Below are 20,743 nucleotides of genomic sequence, written 5' to 3' on the forward strand. Positions count from 1 at the left end.
TGAGGTGCCCTCTCCCTGTTGTTTCATGAATGTACCGTAGCCTAATCTAATATAGATACTGGTCCAATATAGGGATGTCACTAGAACCGATACTACAGACACCTTCCGGTTCTAAAATGACAAAACACCGACGATGCGCATTTTTTGAAGCACTGTAGGCACTGTTAGCGATGATGCCAGTGTTAGCAGCATTGGTGCTGCACCTCTTCCGGAACTGATGGGGGCAGTATACGCTTCAGAGTGTTCCAGTTCATTCAGAAGTAAGGCATGACAAAGTCAAACTTCCGGTCCACCCGAAGGGGAGGGACTTCGCCTCTACCTGACGAAAAACACATATGGAAGATGGCAACTGCGGCTGCAGCGATCGCCCCACCTCGACTTGTTGATAAAAAAGGCACAAAGAGTCATGTATGGAAGTACTTTGCGTATGAGGCAGATGACCGTGGCGTTATGATTAATCCGCAGAAGCCATTATGCAAACGATGCTACCGTGGGCTTCAGACCAAGGGAGGTAATACTTCCACTTTAGCAAAGCACCTGAAAGACCGTCATACGGATTTGTTTAAAGAATTCAAGGCAAGTTCTGATTCATTAACAACATCCAAAGAATGAACGTTTTCGTTTTTTTTTTTTATCTGTCATACTGAAATACACGTTACATGATGTTTGGGATGGTGGGCACATTTGTTGCAATGGCTTATGTTATGTACGTAGCTTATGCTGTAGTTTTAATGTTAGCCTATACCTCGGTTAGAAAGGGAGAGAGAGAAGAGAGCATGTATCTTGCAAGTATCATGTCAAAACTAGCAAAATTCCCTGAATATCCTAGTTTAATACAGTTACAAATGAATATGAAATGGGTTTGTCAAAACACGATTACCCCCAAAAACGTTTTTACGATGCCAATACAACTCGATGTAAAAGACGATTTGCGAGTGACGGAGCTGAAATTTTTAATTGATTAATTAATTGTAATTAATCTAGATTAATTTCGAAATACACGATTAATTAGGTTTTTTTTATCGTTTGATAGCCCTGATTTTTATGTTAATGTTTTCAAATGAACTACCTGCCACCACCTGTCTGACTTAAAATGACTGCATCTACTATTAATATTTAGGTGTGTGTTTATATATATATATATATATATATATATATATATATACACATACATATACATACATACATACATACATACAGTCATGTGAACAAATTAGGACACCCATGCTAAAGTTGACTGAAGAGAGGAATAAAAAAAATCATCTTTAGGAAATTGATCTTAATGCCTTAATTAAAAAAATGAGGAAAAATCCAATCTTTAAGGACACCAATTTTCTTTGTGAATGAATAATGTATCGTAAATAAATAAATGTTCTTTCTTAAAATGCAGGGGGCATAAGTAAGTACACCCCTATGTGAAATTCCCATAGAGGCAGGCAGCTTTTTATTTTTAAAGGCCAGTTATTTCATGCATCCAGGATACTATGCATCCTGATAAAGTTCCCTTGGCCTTTGGAATTAAAATAGCCCCACATCATCACATACCGTTCACCATACCTAGAGATTGGCATGGGGTACTTTCCATAAAATCATCTCTCAATGCAAATCAAACCAGCTATTAGGTTAACTGAAATAAAACCATGCCAATCTCTAGGTATGGTGAAGGGTATGTGATGATGTGGGGCTATTTTAATTTCAATTCCATTCCATTGAGGGAGGCATTTGATGAAGTAGTTACTGAGGAGTGGAAGTTGGACATTGCAAAACTAACAGTCATCACAACAGACCATGCATCCAACCACCAAAAGGCCTTTAAAGATAAAGACTACATATGGATCCCTTGCTTCGGCCACAACTTGCACCTGGCCGTTAACAAAGCCATCAACATCTATAGGGTACCTGCAGCGCTGTCAAGGCCGCGCAGAACCATATCTACCTTCACCAGGTCATCAAAGCTGTTGTGACAACTCAAAACAAAACAAAAACACCTTGGACTCCCAGAACACAATTTAATACACGATGCACCCACCCGTTGGAATTCCTTATATGATATGGTGGAGAGATTTTTGGAGCAGCAGCAAGCTCTGAGTTTGAGTTTAGTTTATTTATGGAAGGGGACGGAGCAAATTAATAAAACACATGATTTTCCATGGGTTAAAAATTCCAGAATTAGCCAAAAGGCTATTTTTCATCTGTAGTCCCCTGCCTTCGATGTTAAAAAAGGCTTTTTAAAATACAAAAAAAGAAAAAAACATAAGCAAAACAAAACTTAGCATCTGTCTCTAGCGTCACAGAGACAGAAAACAACAAGACAAAGTACACCACATAACTTAGCATAAAACAAGACACAACAGAAAAACAGAAAAATATACAATAAGGCAATACAACACGGTATAAAGTGAAAAAACTATAAATTAGAACAGACACAGCCATTAAGAACAATAAAAGCAGTATTAAACTAGGGGGAAACAATAAGTAAAATGCATATATGTTGACTCAAACTAACAGAATAATAAATAGTGTTAGTGCTGACATGTATATGTATTGACCATCCAGTGTTTTAGCTGCTTAGTAAAAGACGTATATGTGTTTAACTGTCTGATGTGGTTTGGGATTGAGTTCCACTCTCTTGACCCTCTAATGGACCAGGCTGACTGACTAAAAGAACTTTTCCGCAGCAGAATAACACAGTCTCCTCTTGAGGATCCCCTTGTGACTCGAGCAGTATCTGATCTTCTGTTGATAGAGGCAACAAGTGGCGGTGGAGCTAGGTTGTGAGTGACTTTATATACCAGACATACATTTACATATTTCATTAGATCTTCCCAGCTTAAAAGCTGGTACTTCTTCAAAATTAAGCAGTGATGGAAACGCTTAGTTTTATCTAAAGTTTTTATGGCTTGTTCGTATAGTGATTCAAGTGGTTTCAGTGTGCTATTGTTGGCCTGGGACCTGCTTGTCAAACAATAATTCAGATGGGTGAAAATCATAGAATGTAAAAACATTTTGGCAGCCTCTGTAGACGTGATTTCTGATGGAATGAAAATTAGCAACATTTAACCTGATTGTTTTACAGATTTTTTTCACATGTAACTTAAAAGGAGAGGTTCGAGTCAATTAGCACCCCAAGATATTTAAATTCCTTCACAACCTGTAATTTTGCACCTTCAACCATTATGTGATGATCACTTGTGGATCTATTGGTTTTAGAAAAGAACATGCTAACTGTTTTAGAGACATTTAGTTGCAGGCAGCACTCTTGTAACCATGTTGTAACATTAGCCATGGATCTTGTGAACTTATCTGCTTTGGATCTGCCATGTACAAATAAAACAGTATAATCTGCGTACATTATGGTTTCAACGTCAGGACAAACTGATGGAAGGTCGTTAATGTATATGCTGAACAAGAGCGGACCAAGAATGGATCCTTGCGGGACACCAGTAGGTAAATGCATCGACTTCGATCTATGATTAATGGAAACTGACTGCGACCTATTGGTTAAATAAGATTCTACCCATGTCATTGCACCATCACAAAAATTAAATGTGGATAACTTGGCAAGCAGAACTTCATGATTAACAGTATCAAAAGCTTTCCTAAGATCCAGAAATACTCACCTACCACACCACCCAAATCCAGAGATTTTATTTTTATTTTTTATTTAAAGGCAATTAGCCATGTCTGTTGAGTGTTTGGCTCTAAAGCAAAACTGCATTGGGTGGAGAGGGGTGGAACTATTTTCTAGATGGAAAACAATCTGCTCAGCTACCCATTTCTCAGCAATTTTGGATGCTGTCGGGAGAATACTGATCGGCCTGTAATTACTTAAGGAAGTTGAATCACCCGATTTGAGAATTGGAGTGACAATAGCTGATTTCCAGGCATTTGGGAACTGTCCAGTTGATATTGAGAGGTTAATAATCAATATAATAGGATTAACAAAAACTGAGCCGAGGTCTTTGAGCATAGTCGTATCCATCCCAAACACATCTTTTTGCCTTAGAAGGTTTGAGTGACCTAATGATTCTCATGATTCCTGACTCAGTAATGCTTTTTATGGTAAAGGCAGGTTCTACTGTGGTTGCTGGATCCACTCTGTCCTGATCTACTAGGAAACTATTTGATATTTCAGCTACAGAGTCAATAAAATAGTGATTGAGAGCCTCTGCTATTTCTGTTGGCTGTCTTAGGAAAATTCCATTGTGGTTAATTTCAAGCATTTTTCTATTGCTGTGATGTTCCCCTGTCAGTTTCTTTAATTGGCTCCAGATCATTTTAACATTTCCTCTGGCTTCATGTAAAGCGGCAATAAAAATGTTTGCCTTGGCTTTTCTAATTTCCTACACTACCCTGTTTCTTAGCATAATGTAGTGAAACTTGTCATGATGAAATTTTGTTTTAATGAATTTTTTTTTAGCGCAAGATCACGCTCTTTCATCAGTTTAAACATTTTATCATTTAACCAAGGGAGACTGTTATTTATGTGTGCAGTCCTGGCAGAGGACAGAAAAAAATGGCACCTGATGCCAAAAGACAATGACCTCACAATCCTAGAAACACTAAAAGAAGTCCTTGAGCCACTGAGTCCTTTTACAGATGCACTCAGTGATGAGAAGCACACTACTCTCTCCTCTCTTACCGCTGATATGGAAGATGCTCTCTTGTCTCAGTGATGAGGAGGATGACTCTCTACTTATTGGAGAGATGAAGAGAGTAGTAAGGAAAACATCAACCAACGTTATGAGGATAGGGAGGTGCAGCTTCTGCTAAACACTGCCACCTAACTAGATCCAAGATTTAAACGACACTTTTGTTGCTCTGGAGGATGACGTGAAGGAAAGTCTCCTGGAGCAAGTCTGGAATGCCGATGATGGAGCTGGTACATCTGAAACCCCCATGGCAACAGGAGCAGAGGCCTCGAGCCAAAGCAGGCCATCAAAAAAGTCAAAGACTGATTTAAAGCATCTGCTTTCAGCCATTCAAGGAGAGAAGGGCAGTGATGTCACATCATCTCAAGCAGGGATCGCCACACAAGATAAGTTAAATGGTGAGTTCCTGGTATATAGCAAAATGCCAGAACTGAGCGCAGACGAAGATCCTCTCATCTGGTGGAAAATGAATGGAGGCCCAATACCTCATCTTGCAGAATTTGCAAGGAGGTATCTCGTCATTGTGGCTTCAAGCTGTGCTTCCGAAAGGGTCTTTGTCTCAGGAATCATTGTCAGTCCAAGACATTTCCGACTTACCCAAGACCATGTTGACATGTTAGTTTTCCTCTCTAAAAACCTTGAACTAGCCAAGAAAAGGTGTGCAATGCTGTGGAAAAAAACAAAAGAACCAAAAAAAAACATGTTCATCTTGTTAGCTGAATGGCTTCACTGCTATATCTACTGTTTTGTTTCGCACAGTACCTTTTGAAAATATGTCTGGAATGTGTCTGGGGACACGAGTTGTTCCACTATGAGCATTAATTGCACTTTATTATGTTGTTCTATGCTATATTGCACGTTTTTTTATGTCTTGTTATGACATTTTGATATTTTTTCAAGTATTTTAAAAAAGAAGTTCATGTTTCAAGTTCAAGTACATGGAATCTTAGAAAATCCCTTTTTTTTTTTTTACCATGGTATCGAAATCGGCATCCAAAATCGTGTTATTTTACTGGTATTGGCACCGACTACTGAATTTTTGGTATCGTGACACCCCTAGCCAGACCCTCCTCCACAGCGCTGTGGAGGAAGGTCTGGCCAAGCAAGACTACTGGTCCAGTGAATTATGTCTATAATTAAGATTATTATAGGTTTCTGTAATTATACAATCCGCCGAAATTATAGTTCCAGTTCACTGGAGAAAACACAAATTGTGTGCTAACAATACATCTGCTTCTCTTCGTCGTCGTCAGATCCATCTACCAACCCTTATAGACAGTGGTGGAATGTAACGAAGTACAAATACTTTGTCACTGTACTTAAGTACAATTTTCACGTATCTGTACTTTACTTAAGTAGAATCAGTAGAGTATACTTTTGACTTTTACTTCGTTACATTTTGCAGCAATTATCTATACTTTCGTATACGTTCCGTTACATTTTCTGATTAGTTTTTCCCCCTGCCAAAATGTCGACTGACCGTCACATATGGCACAAAGCAGCCCGAAGTGGGAGTGGGTGAGCAGGTCAGGGATGGCAAGAGACGGTGATTCCCCTAGCTCTCCGCGGGGTAGTGGAGCTGCCGAACCCGCTGGCGGCGCCCTGACTGCTGCTGCTACAGGGGAGATGAGAGCTCAGCTGCTCTGAGGCTTTACGGATGGTTGTCATTTCCTGAATGTTTGTCTCGAAAAGCGACAGACCAGAGTTTAGTTTTTTGTTTATTTTTCAGATATATATATATATATATATATATATATATATATATATATATATATATATATATATAACATTAAGAGAATAAATCGTTATGCAAGTCCTTTTACTTAAGTAGGGTTGTCATTGTGGTACATCTACTTTTACTAAATATGTCTCTGGTTATTTGTACTTTTACTTCAGTACTGAGATTCAGTACTTCCTCCATCACTGCTCATAGAGCTGACTCAGGTTTGCCTTGCACAAGCTCTTAGGTTATGTTGTTATAGTTTTAGACTGCCGGGATACTTCCTTTGACACACTGAGCTCCTCTCTCTTTCCATCTGTGTAAATTCATATCCCAGAAATGCTTGTTACTAACTTAGCTCTGGGGAGCTTATTCCCCGGAGTCCTTGATTTCTCGCCTTGCAGTTCTCCGTTCTAGTCATAGTTCCATTATCTTTATTGTAACTATAATTGCCAATGTTCATCGTACCCCCCAACTGGCACCGTCAGACAACTGCCTACCAAGAGCCTGGGTCTGGCCGAGGTTTCTCCCTAAAAGGAAGTTTTCTTCACCACTCGAGGTTTTTGTCTAAAAGGAAGTTTTTTTCTTGCCACCGTTGCACTCTTGGGGGAATTATTGGAATTGTTTGGTCTTTGTAAATTATAGAGTGTGGTCTAGACCTACTCTATGATGCACATGGTAGAGTAAGATTCATACTCCTTTATTGTTAAAGAATACAAAAATAAGTCAACTAAAATATTGAAAGGTGTATTGGTCTCGTCAAGTACAACACCCAGAAATTTATTTTCATAGACTCTTTCAATTATTTCATTATCAATTACTATTTAAACATCTGTATTTATAGTACAATATCCAAATATCATGAATTTAGTTCCAAATATCATCTTTGTTTTGGGCCATACCCCTCAGACCTCAATCCCCTAAAAAAATAATCACACTGGTGCACAGCTGCTTCAGTCTGAAAGAGTCCTCCAGCCTTCCTTAAGTACAGGGGGCGGAGCCAACCACTAACGATCAAATCAGGATCACCCGAGTAGATCAAACAGGGAGAAGCAAAACAAGGGGGGAGCGTGTAACACTCGCGTGTTGGGTTCTCATGTGTTTGTGTAAATTTCCACTCTCTGTAAAAGCTTTCTTACAGACTGAGCAGCTAAATGGTTTCTCTCCTGTATGAGATCTCGTGTGTCTCTTCAGATCTGCATTGGTGGCAAATCCTTTCCCACACTCAGCGCAGCTAAATGGTTTCTCTCCTTTGTGGATTGTTGTGTGTCTCTTTAAACTTCCACTCTCTGTAAAAGCTTTCTTACAGACTGAGCAGCTAAATGGTTTCTCTCCTGTGTGGATTCTCATGTGTCGCTTTAAACTTCCCCTCGCTATAAAAGCTTTCTTACAGACTGAGCAGCTAAATGGTTTCTCTCCTGTGTGGATTCTCATGTGTGCCTGTAAATATCCACTCTCTCTAAAAGCTTTCTTACAGACTGAGCAGCTAAATGGTTTCTCTCCTTTGTGGATTCTCATATGTGTCTGTAAATTCCCACTCTTTGTAAAAGCTTTCTTACACTCAGAGCAGCTAAATGCTTTCTCACCAGTAGTACATCTTGAACCACTAACAGGGAATCTATCATTATTCAGAGAGTTTAAACCTGACTGAGGTTCTCTGGTCTCCTTCCAATCAGCACTGTCATCAGTCTCAAGTTCAGAAGAGTCTCCAGTCTCGTCATCAGTATCTGGTTGTAAATGTGTATCTGGATCTGGTCCTCCACAGTTCTCTCCACCAGCTTCTGTTTTTAGCTCTTCATTTTGTCTTTGATGAAGCTGTGAGAACATAGGTTTCTCTTCATCATCTTCACTCTTCACAGGGACCAGAGTGAATGTGAACTTGGTGATAGCCTCCTCCAGTCCTTGAAGCTGCTCTTCATCCCGATTGATCCGGAGTTCCGCCTGTTCCTCTTTAATCTGGGGGGGCTTTGTGTCCTCCTGGTCCAGACTGGAGCTCCACTCCTGCTGATGTTCTTCACCAACAATCACTTTCTGGACATCTGTAGGTAAAGCTGAAACACAAAGAGGAGAGTTATACTCAGTAGACGTAATACAAAATTTTTCTGTCACATGGCATCGTTTTGTTGATTTCAATATCGATCCAACAGCAAAGATTTATTTGTACCTTAACATAATGTTTCCAAAATCATTTCAGTGGTTCATCAACTTGGGTGAACATATCACATAAGAATAATGGTAATGGTAACGGTAATGGACAATTCCGCTTCCAACCTGTAGGGGGACCGAAGAGGAAAAGTGCTTTGGTGTTGCTTTAAGGTTAGCCTACTATAAAAGGTGCTGGTTGACAAGTTGCTAATGCTTGGTCTATAACGTTAGCTTATTCTTGGTGGGTAACATAAGATTTTGACATCGTTCAACATGCTCAGTTATTTTTAGTGTGAATGTTTTGACCACCGTTGACAACTCTGGACTAACCCACAAATTCATCACTAACGTTAACTGTATAGAGAGACGACTAATCTAATAGTAATTTAGCCAGTTAGCACACCCCTGTCTGTCTGCCTCACTCTCCCGGCGCTGCAAGGCTTCAGTCGGGATGAGAGCTGAGAACAGCCCCCAAGGACACATCCACAGTCAGCCCCCAGCCAGCTAGCCACTATCATTACAGCAATCCAAACCCGTTCAGCACTTAACTCTGGTGCTAAGGACGCCAACAGCAGTTTACTGAACCGTCGGGAAACAGACCCAGGCACCCGAGTCAGATAAGCGGCCATTTGTAACGTTACACATCCGTTAGCGTTATCGGTGTTCGTGCCGAAAATCTCCTCCCTGCCGAATCCCCCCCCCCCCCCTCGCGTTTAGCCGTCTTTACAGTTAGCTAAATTTACCTGATAAAAGGGGATAAGGCACCAAAACAACTAATACTAATAGTAATTTAAAGATGTGGTAGCATTGGATCTGGACGGGAAGGACAAAGGCCGTTTTACAGTTAACGCAGCCGAGCTCATGTGCGGCAATGTGATGTCAAAATGACGTAAATCTCGCTGGCGCGAGGGCGTGCACCACTCTATTTTTTTCAGCAGCGCGCGACAAAGCGGAAACAGGAACATGGACGAGTTTGAGTACAAGCTTTCCAAGCATGTGCGCCTCTACAGGCATCTCTACAATCCTTGCATGAAGGAGCACTGTTGGAAAAGAGGATGCCATATGCCGGAAAATCCAATTTGTAAAGGCAACAAAGAGGTCGCAAGCAGCTGCAAGAAGCGGTACTGCAGGATTATACAGACCTGCACCAATCCTGGAGGAACTTTTATGGTTAACCCTTTTGTGAAACACAGGCCAACAGAAACAAATGTTGAGGTAAGCAGAACATATTTGTTTTCATTATTATTGGTTCAATCAGCTGGTGTCTGTCTTTCCATTTGGCGTCTGTCGCACTGATTGTAATTAGATCAGCTGGTGTTAAATCTGCATTATTTTGCTCCTATCGGAATCTTTTTTTTTCTGTCACATTTGTGCGCGCCAGGTTGGGAACGGCAAGTGTACTTAACGTTTGACTCTGGGAGTTGGAAGGGGTGTGTCGTGATTCTGCCTTCTCACACAGGTTTGTGGATCTGAGTGTTGCGATTTTGGTTTCATATCGCATATTGTTACGTTTTATGGCCAGAAACGGCCCTGCTAGCTACTACTACTACTGTAGCTAATGGTAGGCTAACGTTACCTGCTGTGTAACGTGTTATTAGTGTTTACTAGCGTGACATGCAGCAATGTTTCTGTTGCCTCTAATGTCTGTTTTGGAGCATCAGAGCGCAACGCAGACATTTAAGTGGCACCGTAATCCACATTGCTATTTCGTCTGGTAGATACCCAATTGGCACCAGATTTTAACATGCGCTGTTAACGTGAACAGAAAATTGCGTTGCCTGTATCTTTTTACGGCAAACGCGCATGTTTGGAAAGCGGTCACACAACAGCTGAAATACTCCTTTATATTATCCTTCAACAAAGGAGGAATGTAGCACAATATGGATGTGAACCTTCAGCACTCACTGGATTGGTTCGCAGCCGAGTGTGAAGCGGCTGGGATGAGGATCAGCACCTCTAAATCGGAGAACATGGTTCTCAGCAGGAAACTGATGGAGTGCCTTCTCTAGGTAGGGAATGAGTCCTTACCCCAAGTGAAGGAGTTCAAGTACCTTGGGGTCTTGTTCGCGAGTGAGGGGACAATGGAGTGGGAAATTAGTCGGAGAATCGGCGCAGCGGGTGCGGTATTACATTCAATTTATCGCACCGTTGTGACGAAAAGAGAGCTGAACCAGAAGGCAAAGCTCTCAATCTACCGGTCAGTTTTCGTTTCTATCCTCACCTATGGTCATGAAGGCTGGGTCATGACCGAAAGAACAAGATCCAGGGTACAAGCGGCCAAAATGGGTTTCCTCAGGAGGGTAGCTGGCGTCTCCCTTAGAGACGGTGAGAAGCTCAGTCATCCGTGAGGAGCTCGGAGTAGAGCCCCTGCTCCTTCGCGTCGAAAGGAGCCAGTTGAGGTGATTCGGGCATCTGGTAAGGATGCCCCCTGGGTGCCTCCCTAGGGAGGTGTCCCAGGCACGTCCAGCTGGGAGGAGGCCTCGGGGAAGACCCAGGACTAGGTGGAGGGATTATATGTGTGTGTGTGTGTGTGTGTGTGTGTGTATTTTGTGTTTTAAGTTAGTTTTTGGTCTTTAAGTCCAGTTCTTTTTTTATAGTCACTAAGAACATCTGTGTAGAGATGGCTTCTGACAACTTCAGAATTTTTCTCTTGGTTCTGTTCTTACTTTGGACGTCTTTTGTAACTGCGTGTTACACTCAAGGCAGCGGGACTATTGTTTACACACGCGATCAGCTGATAGCGCTGTGTCGACCTGTTCTTCTGCCGGAGGACAAGCCTGAAATACCGAAGGAACTACAGAGGAGACGCCGGGGTTGCAGAGGTGGATTAAAATGCAAAGCAAAAAAAAGAAAACATAACCCTGCCGTCCCAGCGATCATTATGGGGAATGTACGGTCTCTGGGAAATAAGACGGACGAACTGGCGGCGCTCATTAAGACCCAGAGGGAGTTCTGCGAGTGTTTTACCGAGACATGGCTGCATTTACACATCCCGGACCATGGCGTGGCGGTACCCGGATTTCTGATGGTTCGGGTGGACAGGGACGTTACAGAAACGGTAAAAAGAAAGGAGGGGGGGGGGGGTTGCACTATATGTGGGTGAAAAGTGGTGCAATCCCGGACATGTGAATGTGAAGGAACGTTTCTGTAGCCCGGACATTGAACTGCTGGCTGTGGGGTTTCGCCAGTATTATCTCCCGAGGGAATTTACGTCCGCCATAGTGATCGCTGTTTACATTCCACCATCTGCTGATGCGAAGGCAGCTGCTGACGTCATCCACACCACTGTCTCACAACTTCAGACGCAGCAGCCCAATGCCTTCATGGTTATCACTGGGGATTTTAATCATGTTTCACTGGATAAATCCCTCCCGGACTTTCAACAATATGTTAACTGCCCCACAAGAGACAATAAAACTCTGGACCTCCTGTATGCTAATGCCAAGGATGCGTACAGTGCCACTGCCCTCCCCACCTTGGCAAATCAGATTACAACCTTGTCTTGCTGTCTCCTGAGTATGTTCCTCTTGTACAGCGGCAGCCTGTCCAAACAAGGACTGTGAGGAGGTGGACTCAGGAGGCTGAGGAGGCTCTGCAGGACTGTTTTGAGTCTACAGACTGGGACGTGCTCTGTGAACCACATGGGGAGGACATCAATAATATGACAGACTGCATCACAGAATACATCAAATTCTGTGAGAACGTCACCATGCCCTCCCGGACTGTACGCTGCTTACCCACTCACAAGCCGTGGATCACCAGTGACCTGAAAGTTCTTCTGAATGAGAAGACAGCTTTCAGGTCATGGGACAGACAGGAGCTGAGGGGAGTACAGCACAAACTACGGGATAAACTGAGGGACTGTAAAAACTCCTACAGGAGGAAGCTGAAAGCCACTCTACAGGAGAACAATATGAGGGAGGTGTGGACAGGGATGAAAGAGATCACCGGGTGTGGGGGTAGAAGAAGACCAACACCAGGCAGACATGAGAGCGCAAACAAGCTAAACTGTTACTTTAACAGATTTAGCTCACAGCCATCCCCTTCCTCTTCTACCACTCCACCAACCCCCCACAACACCCCCTCTCTGCCTCTCCCCCCCTCTCTTGCTTCCACACCTCACCCCCCCCTCACCCCCTTGTGGTCTGCTCACTCCCCCCACAACTACAGCACATCTCATCTCCCCCCACAGACACTTCAAGCACCACCTCCCTGCTTTTCATTCACACCTGGCCAGGTGAGGAGACAGCTGGAGAGGCTTCACCATCGCAAGGCTGCCGGCCCGGATGGCATCAGCCCCAGGGTCCTGAAGACCTGCGGCAGTCAACTGTCTGGTGTTCTCCAGTATGTCTTCAACCTGAGCCTGAGCCTGCAGAGGGTGCCGCTGCTGTGGAAGACGTCCTGCCTTGTCCCGGTCCCCAAGAAGACTCCATCTGGCCTCAAAGACTACCGGCCAGTGGCTCTCACATCCCATGTGATGAAGGTGCTGGAGAGGCTGGTCTTGGCCAACCTGAGGCCGCAGGTGAGATCTTCTCTGGACCTCTCTACAGTTTGCCTACCAGCCTCGTCTGGGAGTGGACGATGCCGTCATCTATCTTCTGCAGCGAGCTCATTTGCACCTGGATGGCGGTGGCAGCACTGTGAGAATCACATTTTTCGATTTCTCCAGCGCATTCAACACCATCCAGCCACTGCTACTCAGTGAGAAGCTGCAGATGATGGGTATCGGTTAGTCCACAGTCTCCTGGGTCACTGACTACCTGACAGACCATAGTTTGTCCGTCTGGACCGTGTTCTGTCTGATGTGGTGGTGAGTGGTACGGGGGCTCCACAGGGGACTGTGCTGTCTCCTTTTCTGTTCACCTTATACACCACAGACTTCCAGTACAACTCAGAGTCATGTCACCTACAGAAGTTCTCTGATGACTCTGCAGTTGTTGGGTGTATAAGGGATGGACAGGAGGGAGAATACAGAGCGCTGGTGGACAACTTTGTGGAGTGGTCTGGTAAGAATCACCTGCTGCTGAATGTGGATAAGACCAGAGAGATGGTGATTGACTTCAGGAGGAAGGGAACGGCTCCGCAGCCCCTTTGCATTCTGGGTGGAGATGTGGACATGGTTGAGGAGTACAGATACCTGGGTGTCAACATCGACAACAGGCTGAACTGGAAAATCAACACCACTGCTGTTTACAAGAAGGAGATGAGCAGACTCCATTTCCTGAGGAAGCTGAGATCCATCAACGTGTGCAGCAGAATGTTGGAGATGTTCTACCAGTCTGTTGTGGCCAGCACTCTGTTCTCCTCCGCCATCTAATGGGGCAGCAGCATCGGAGCCAGCGACACAAACGGACTGAACAAACTGATCAGAAAGGCTGGCTCCATTATTGGCTGCAAACAGGAGACATTTGAAGCTGTGGTGGAGAGGAGGTCACTGAACAAACTGTTAACTATCATGGATAACCCTGACCACCCTCTCCACCCCACACTGGTCCAACAGAGGAGCACCTTCTCTAAGAGGCTCCGACAGCTTCGATGTCGCACGGACCGCTACAGGAAATCATTCCTACCACAGGCAATTAAAGTTTTTAACACTTCATCACGTGTGAGTGTGAGATAACTCATATATATCACAACTGCACTGAATGCACCTTGCACAACCTTGCACAATAGGTTTATCTATATCTATTGAAACAGTTGTACATTTTATTTCCAAATTGTATATATTTTAAATATTCTATTATTATTTCATGTATATTGTTTCCTATTATTTAATGTTTACTCTGTATGTGTGCTGTGTCTTATATTTTGCTGCTGCAACACCGTTATTTCCCATTTTCTTTGGGATCAATAAAAATTATCTATCTTGTCAATTGTAAAATACATATTCAAATTGAATGACAAAATTGCAAATTGAATTACAAAATTGCAAATTTAATTGACAATTGCAAAATACATTGCCATTTGAATAAAGAGACCAAAAAGTTGACCAGCTCTGCGTTCAAACGCTGACAAAGGTTTTACAATCATTTTGAAATTACTTGTAAAATAGCCCAGTAAACATTGCTGGGAAATATTCAGGTACTACTGCATGAACCGAAAACACATTTGTTACTAGGTGGCTGTTGTTATAGTAAATATGTACTAAAATTAATTTAAATCGGCTGATATTTGCCTCATATACACACCTACTCTTCATAACATGGCAAATTAGCAGCTGAGAAGAGCAGAAAAGGCGACTCGGCTAGTGCTATCAACATATCGTACGTATAACGTATGTTTTCAGAAACACGTTTCAGTTAACTTTTTAGTACAATATGAGACCGTATTCTGAACAAGCCGCCATGACAGTCTGGCTGTGAATTTCCCATAGACTGTATATAGAATGGACCAACAGATCCCATTGCTCTGGACGGAGACCAGTGAAGGACATTAAAATCACTTTTCCGGTGAGCGCCGAGCGTTACTGCGCAGCCTCCAACTGAGAGAGACGACGTAAATGTGACGTGAGCAACCTGTCTGAAAGTTGTAAGTCTTCTGGTAGCTGTGCCAAGAGAAATCTCAATCATTCCCAATCTGGCAGAGACGGAGAGCGTAGGTATATGTATATGAGATAACATGGACACAGGCTAATTATTGCTAACTAAAATGCTAGTTAACATTAGTAATTAAACTTAAACGGCTAATGTAAGTCGAAACTGCCTGCGAGCTTCTCCTGTACTATACGGCAATTCCTCTACTACGCAACAGTAAGTCCCATGGTTATGACACAATCGTTAGCCTACTTTTACAAAAATGTCTGCTGCAGAGCCATAACATGAGATACAAGGTGATGGAGCCTTTTATACATTGTTGTGTTTCTTAAGTAATAAACAATGGAAAAAAGGAGTCTTTAAACGCTTCAGATGTAAAGTTATTCGCTGTCAAAGTGACGTTAAAATGAATGGCGGTCAACGGGATGCTAACGAGGTTGAGTGCTTGTTAGCATCAAAATGGCGCCATAGGAGGTTTGAGTTGTGAGGAGAAGCTTACCCCCTTGAAATTTCCGGAGAAAAAAGACCCACGTGATGCACTCCTCCTATCAGCTGCCAGTTTTCATTTTCTGGGAAACAATACAGAGAAGCGCCGCCTGCTGCTATGGAGACGTATTACGTTTCGCGCATGCGCAGAGCGTACGCTCAAGTCGGCGTCGCCTCAGTGTGTTTTGAGGCATTTTTTTGGACCTCGGGGACCCGACTGATCAGTCCGACTGCCTTTTCTGCCGACGGTCGGCCGTCTGGTTGGTGTGTAAGCGCCGTAAAGAAACAAGGCGTCTGTCCCAACTAACGTTACGGTTCGGAGCCGCGGTGCTGGAAACGTAGTTAACCAGTATATTGATCTACCTAATGTCCCTCTCCAAAATCACTTCAGAAGAGTAGTCACATCCTTACTTGCTTTGGTGTTTGTAAAGCATTAAAGTTCAACAAAGAATGGTTCACATTAGAAGAAAAAAATATCGCAATGTCAGTTTTTTCCAACAGCGTGCAGGCCTATTTGGAGCCTTGTATTTGGTTACATTTTTACAAGTTACAGGAGCTCATATACTGTGTCATATGACATATAATAATCAATGATATACAATAACCATTGTTTGGTTATAATTAGCTGTCTTCTATCCTATATTCAAGACATTATGGAGAGAAAAAACAAGTTGCTCGTCACATCAGCTTTGCACAAGAGGATGGGCAGTCTGTTAAATATATGGGGGGTGTCTACTTTGTTTCCCATTATTATGACTTATTTCTATAGGTAACGTTAAATATAATACACAGTAGGTAAGGTATAGACCAGCCATCGTCAACTTGCGGCCCGCGGGTCAGATCCGGCCCGCCAAAGCTTTTAGTCTGGCCCGCAGAATAATCACGAATTCAGAAAATGTAAAGAGGAAAAAGTGCGTTCTGTTATTTAGCATTTACAGCATTTACAGCAGGTAACATTACACAGGTAGAGCACAAACCCAGCCCTGTGTATTTGCATCTCTATTCACATGCCGGGATTCTGTACAGCGATGCCTGCGCTCCACACACACAGCTGAGCCGAGATGTGTGTGCGTTAAAACACGCGGTATCTGACTGGGAATGATACAAAGAGGATAACCAATGGCCGCTGGGGCAGATGAACTCACGCTAGTCTCGTTACTGTAAGTAGGCTACAATAAAACCTTTGTGAGTAAAAAGTCAATACTTATCAATGCACTCACCTGTGTAGACTGGCGTAAACATGTAGAAAGCGAATATTTCAATCTGCTCTGTCTGCTCAGTCCACCGCGCTGTTTTACGCAAACACAGCTCTACTCTCCAAATAGAGAATTTTTACAAACACGTTAAAACAAAAGCTGTCGGTTTGTAGTCTAACTGTTTCTTAGTTTGCCGGGAATCTTGAAATTTGGACAAATTCTTATGAACTCAACTGCTGGCTGAGCGAACCGATGCATGTGGCTACTTAATATGCACGTGAATGACGCAACCATTATGTTTGCGTTCTTCATTCTTGACGATGATGCTGGTTGTGTTATTTTGCAACATCGTTTCATCGCAAATGAGGCATACATGACGAATGCATAGCCTGCTTATCAGTCCATTCGTCATTAAAGCTGGGCTTTTTCCACTTCAACTTTTCGCTTCAGCCTCTTTGACAGTGACATTCTTACCTGACAACAGCCGCTTCTTTCCGCGAGCATTTTCCCACCAATCAGGACGCTGTATACTACAATCATGTTTCCTAACCATCACTCCTCAGTGAACTGCCTCCTAGTCCGAGATGTTTTTCTACTTAAAGAGCCAGTTATCATTATGGAGTTTCCATGTTTTTTAAGAGTTTGCTCGCACTAATACATGTAAAATAAATAAATATATAGCATTAATTTAGCAAGAAAGTGAACGTTTCGAACAAGAATAGGCATGTCGGAGTGTCGTCTTAGAAAAATTCTGGCCCTTGGAAAAATGTAGTCGATGACCCCTGGTATAGACATTTCTCTGTTCTCAGCTGAGGTGGCAACATTAACGCTGCAGTACCATTGCACTTTACATTAGCCTAGCAGCTAGCGGAGTTTCCTTCTGCTTATTGCTTTATCCCGATAAAACAACGCGGTTGAATTTGAGCCTGCATGCACGTTTTTGTAGTCTTAAACAGAGCAGCTTATATTGGCTATATTCGTACATTGCTGATTAAATGTATAACTATTGACCTCGACAAAACAAATAGTTCTTGTGTGTTTTGAGCTCCGTCTCTGGCTCAATCATCACTAAATTTTTCCCACACTGGATGCTTAGATACAGTACTCCAAACAGTACTTTCCATCCATGTTTAATCACATTAGATACGATAGCCATTTCAGTGTTGACAAAAAAAGACAGAGCCTGTATGAGGCTGCAATACAGTACATTGACATTCTGCAGTCTGCTCATTCTTGATAACAGACCGTTGATAAGAATAACAGACCGTTGCTATGCATAGCAGAGCGTCGCCATGGACGAAGTGTGGTTAATTTATCAGCTGTGGCAAAAGGTGGAGCACCTCCTGTCCTCCAATTCAGGCACTGACAGCAGATATTACTTATTAATGCACTTTTTTTCAGTTATGACTGATTTTCAAACCAGATAATAATTAGGGCTGTCAGCATTAACGCGTAAATCACTTTGCGATTAAGGGCTGAGCATAATGTTATAATCATAATTAAATTTTTTTTTAATCGTATTAATCGCATGCCGCCCTTTATTAATTTATTTTCACTTCACTCGTCTTTGCGTCGAAAGGCTACTATTTTGCCGTACTTCCTCGTAACATCCTGCTGCTGCAGGAATAGCAACGCAGATTTCGGTGCCACTGATATGCCTGCTCTTCTCTCTGATGCTCTGAAACAGACGTTACAGGCAACAGAAACACCGCTGCACGTGAGACAGCAGCTAACGTTAGCCTACCGCTAGCTAGTAGCTGGATTAAACACGGTTAAAATGCAAAAACTGTTCTGAAATGCAAAATAATAGAATTTTAATCATGTGATAAAACATGCAATTAATCGCGATTAACTATAGAAATTCAACGATTAATCGCGATTAAGAAAATGTAATCGTTTGACAGCCCTAATAATAATACAAGTGAAATGGTATTATAAACCAGAGCCAGCTCATACAACAATGAATTTCACAAAAACAGGGTAACGTTAACTTAAGTAAGAACAAATATAAGAATATATAACATTGTAAACGTCTCCCACCTCTCCGCTGGCCAGCTGACAGTTTCCTCTCAGAGTTCATGTCGAAGTGCCTCTCCTCGACTTCTCCCCGACCTGCGTTTGAGGAAAAATACGAAGCTCACAACATATCCAATAACACACGTTAGCAGGAGCTAGCTGCGGCTAACGTTAGCTTAGCGCGCGGACTCCCTGCAACAACAGCAGTAAACGCGTTTCCGGTCAGAGAAAGAAAACAGACCTGCTCTTTGTAGCTTCGTTTCAGGTTTTAAAACCTCATGCAGCAGTTTGTGATGTTTCTCTCTGGAAGGACACCAAACACTGGCGCGTTTTACTCCGCTGTCCACATCACAAGGTAAAATGTAAACAATGGGATGAAGGTCGCAGCGCCTTCCGGGACCCGGAAACACAAATACAACTTCCGTTACACGCTTGCCCTTCAAAATAAAAGCTGCTTTTTAATAAGATAAGATAAAACAGGGCTGCCAACTTTTCAAAAAACCTTGGAGTGAGATTTGGTGGTGCAAAGCAAAATGTTGTCACGTACAAAGCAATTTTTTTTCGCTCAATCAGCATCATTACAGTAAAAACACACACACACACACACATCTAAGTTAAATTAACATTGGTCTACTAAAGGGATCTACTGGGACCACTGAAATTCTAAAGAATGAGAACCACTGATTTACATAATTTCTAATCCTTCAAAACTAAATAAATAGAAATAACCATTTTTGGACACCAGGGGGACTGGTGGCCAAAGGCCAAACTTCATTAGGTTAGGCAGTGAGAGAAATTCATTCTTCAATCAAGGGCTTTCCCCACCACAAGGTCCAGACGGAAAAATACAAACAGCAAGACAAAAGATACAGCATGGCTCATTTTCTGCATGTGTTATATCACAGCCTTTCTCAATCTTTTTTTGTGCCAAGGCCCAGTAATGTAATTTCTTTGGGAAAAGAGAGACTATGTGTTAATTTTATGAAACGTTTAATGAATTATTTACAGTTACATTTTGAGATGCACAGAGGTTAGAGAAGCACAATAGTGTCCCAAAGTTTCCCAGTATCTGCCCCCCTGGTGAGATGGCACAAACATCTGGACCAGTCACAGCATGGCCTGGCAACCCAATGGCATAGGTTTTGTTTCCAGATTTTGTGAGGAGACATATCATTTTGAGCATTAACACTGAATTTGTATGCACCTATTTCTACCCTTTTCTACATCAATTTATGCTGGAAACAATTGAAAATATAGAAAAATAAGGCCCTCAGGCATTCTGTATTACTTTCAACTATTCTCTCGTAGATCAACTTTTTCTAATTTAACGTCATCTCTGGTGAGTCAACACACATGTAGGCCTAATTTACTCTTCCCTCCTCTTTTGCGTCTTTTGTTGGGGAAGTAACATCTTTAAATGTGCATGTGGCACTTATTCATGTGAATCATACATTAATTCATTTTAATTAATTTATAAACCCCTGGACTTCAATAGCTCAGATGTGTTTCAGCAAGATTTCTGCTCATATTTACAACTTTGTGCACATTCAAAATATAACGCCTCCCATCTGTGTTCTCCGAGATTTGGAGAGTTGTAATATAGTCTGCTGTGCATGTTATTGCTCTGCTGATATGGTAGTATCTCATTCAGACCGTCTGACAGACACAGAGGCCCATTTGGGTTTCTGGTCTCTGACAAAGTATAGAGAAGTGGCTGTACGCTGCTCTTTATCGGAGGTTGAGCACGAATGCAACGCGTCACTGCCCACAGCAGAGCAAGTCCACTAGAATTAACTGAAGTTGCTACACTTAACAGCTGTGCTGCTCACCTCTATTTTTTACAGAGAGAGAGTGGACACAAAGCGACGGATGGGTCTGTATTTATTAAATACTCAAAGCGTACATACCTGAAGCCGGGTAAATGCGGGGGGAAATGCACCTGGGATGGCTTGTGAAGTAGCATCGCAAATGTGAGAACATTTCAAATATTCCACA

General features: G+C 42.5%; 1 protein-coding gene across 1 annotated transcript in view; it reads right to left on the reverse strand.

Annotated features, from left to right (window-relative positions):
• Window positions 1–6,461: 6,461 nt before the first annotated feature.
• LOC144512834 (uncharacterized) overlaps window positions 6,462–20,743 on the reverse strand; it is a 36,657-nt gene continuing 22,375 nt past the window's right edge. Inside the window, exons 3-4 of the mRNA XM_078243784.1 lie at window positions 18,773–18,844; window positions 6,462–8,423 (exon numbers count right to left, since the gene is read on the reverse strand). Coding sequence (XP_078099910.1) covers window positions 7,411–8,423; window positions 18,773–18,844 — 1,085 coding nt within the window. The 3' untranslated portion in view covers window positions 6,462–7,410. The remainder of the gene's footprint in view (window positions 8,424–18,772; window positions 18,845–20,743) is intronic.

The sequence above is a fragment of the Sander vitreus genome, chromosome 24 (genome assembly GCF_031162955.1).
Source record: "Sander vitreus isolate 19-12246 chromosome 24, sanVit1, whole genome shotgun sequence".
NCBI lineage: Eukaryota > Metazoa > Chordata > Actinopteri > Perciformes > Percidae > Sander > Sander vitreus.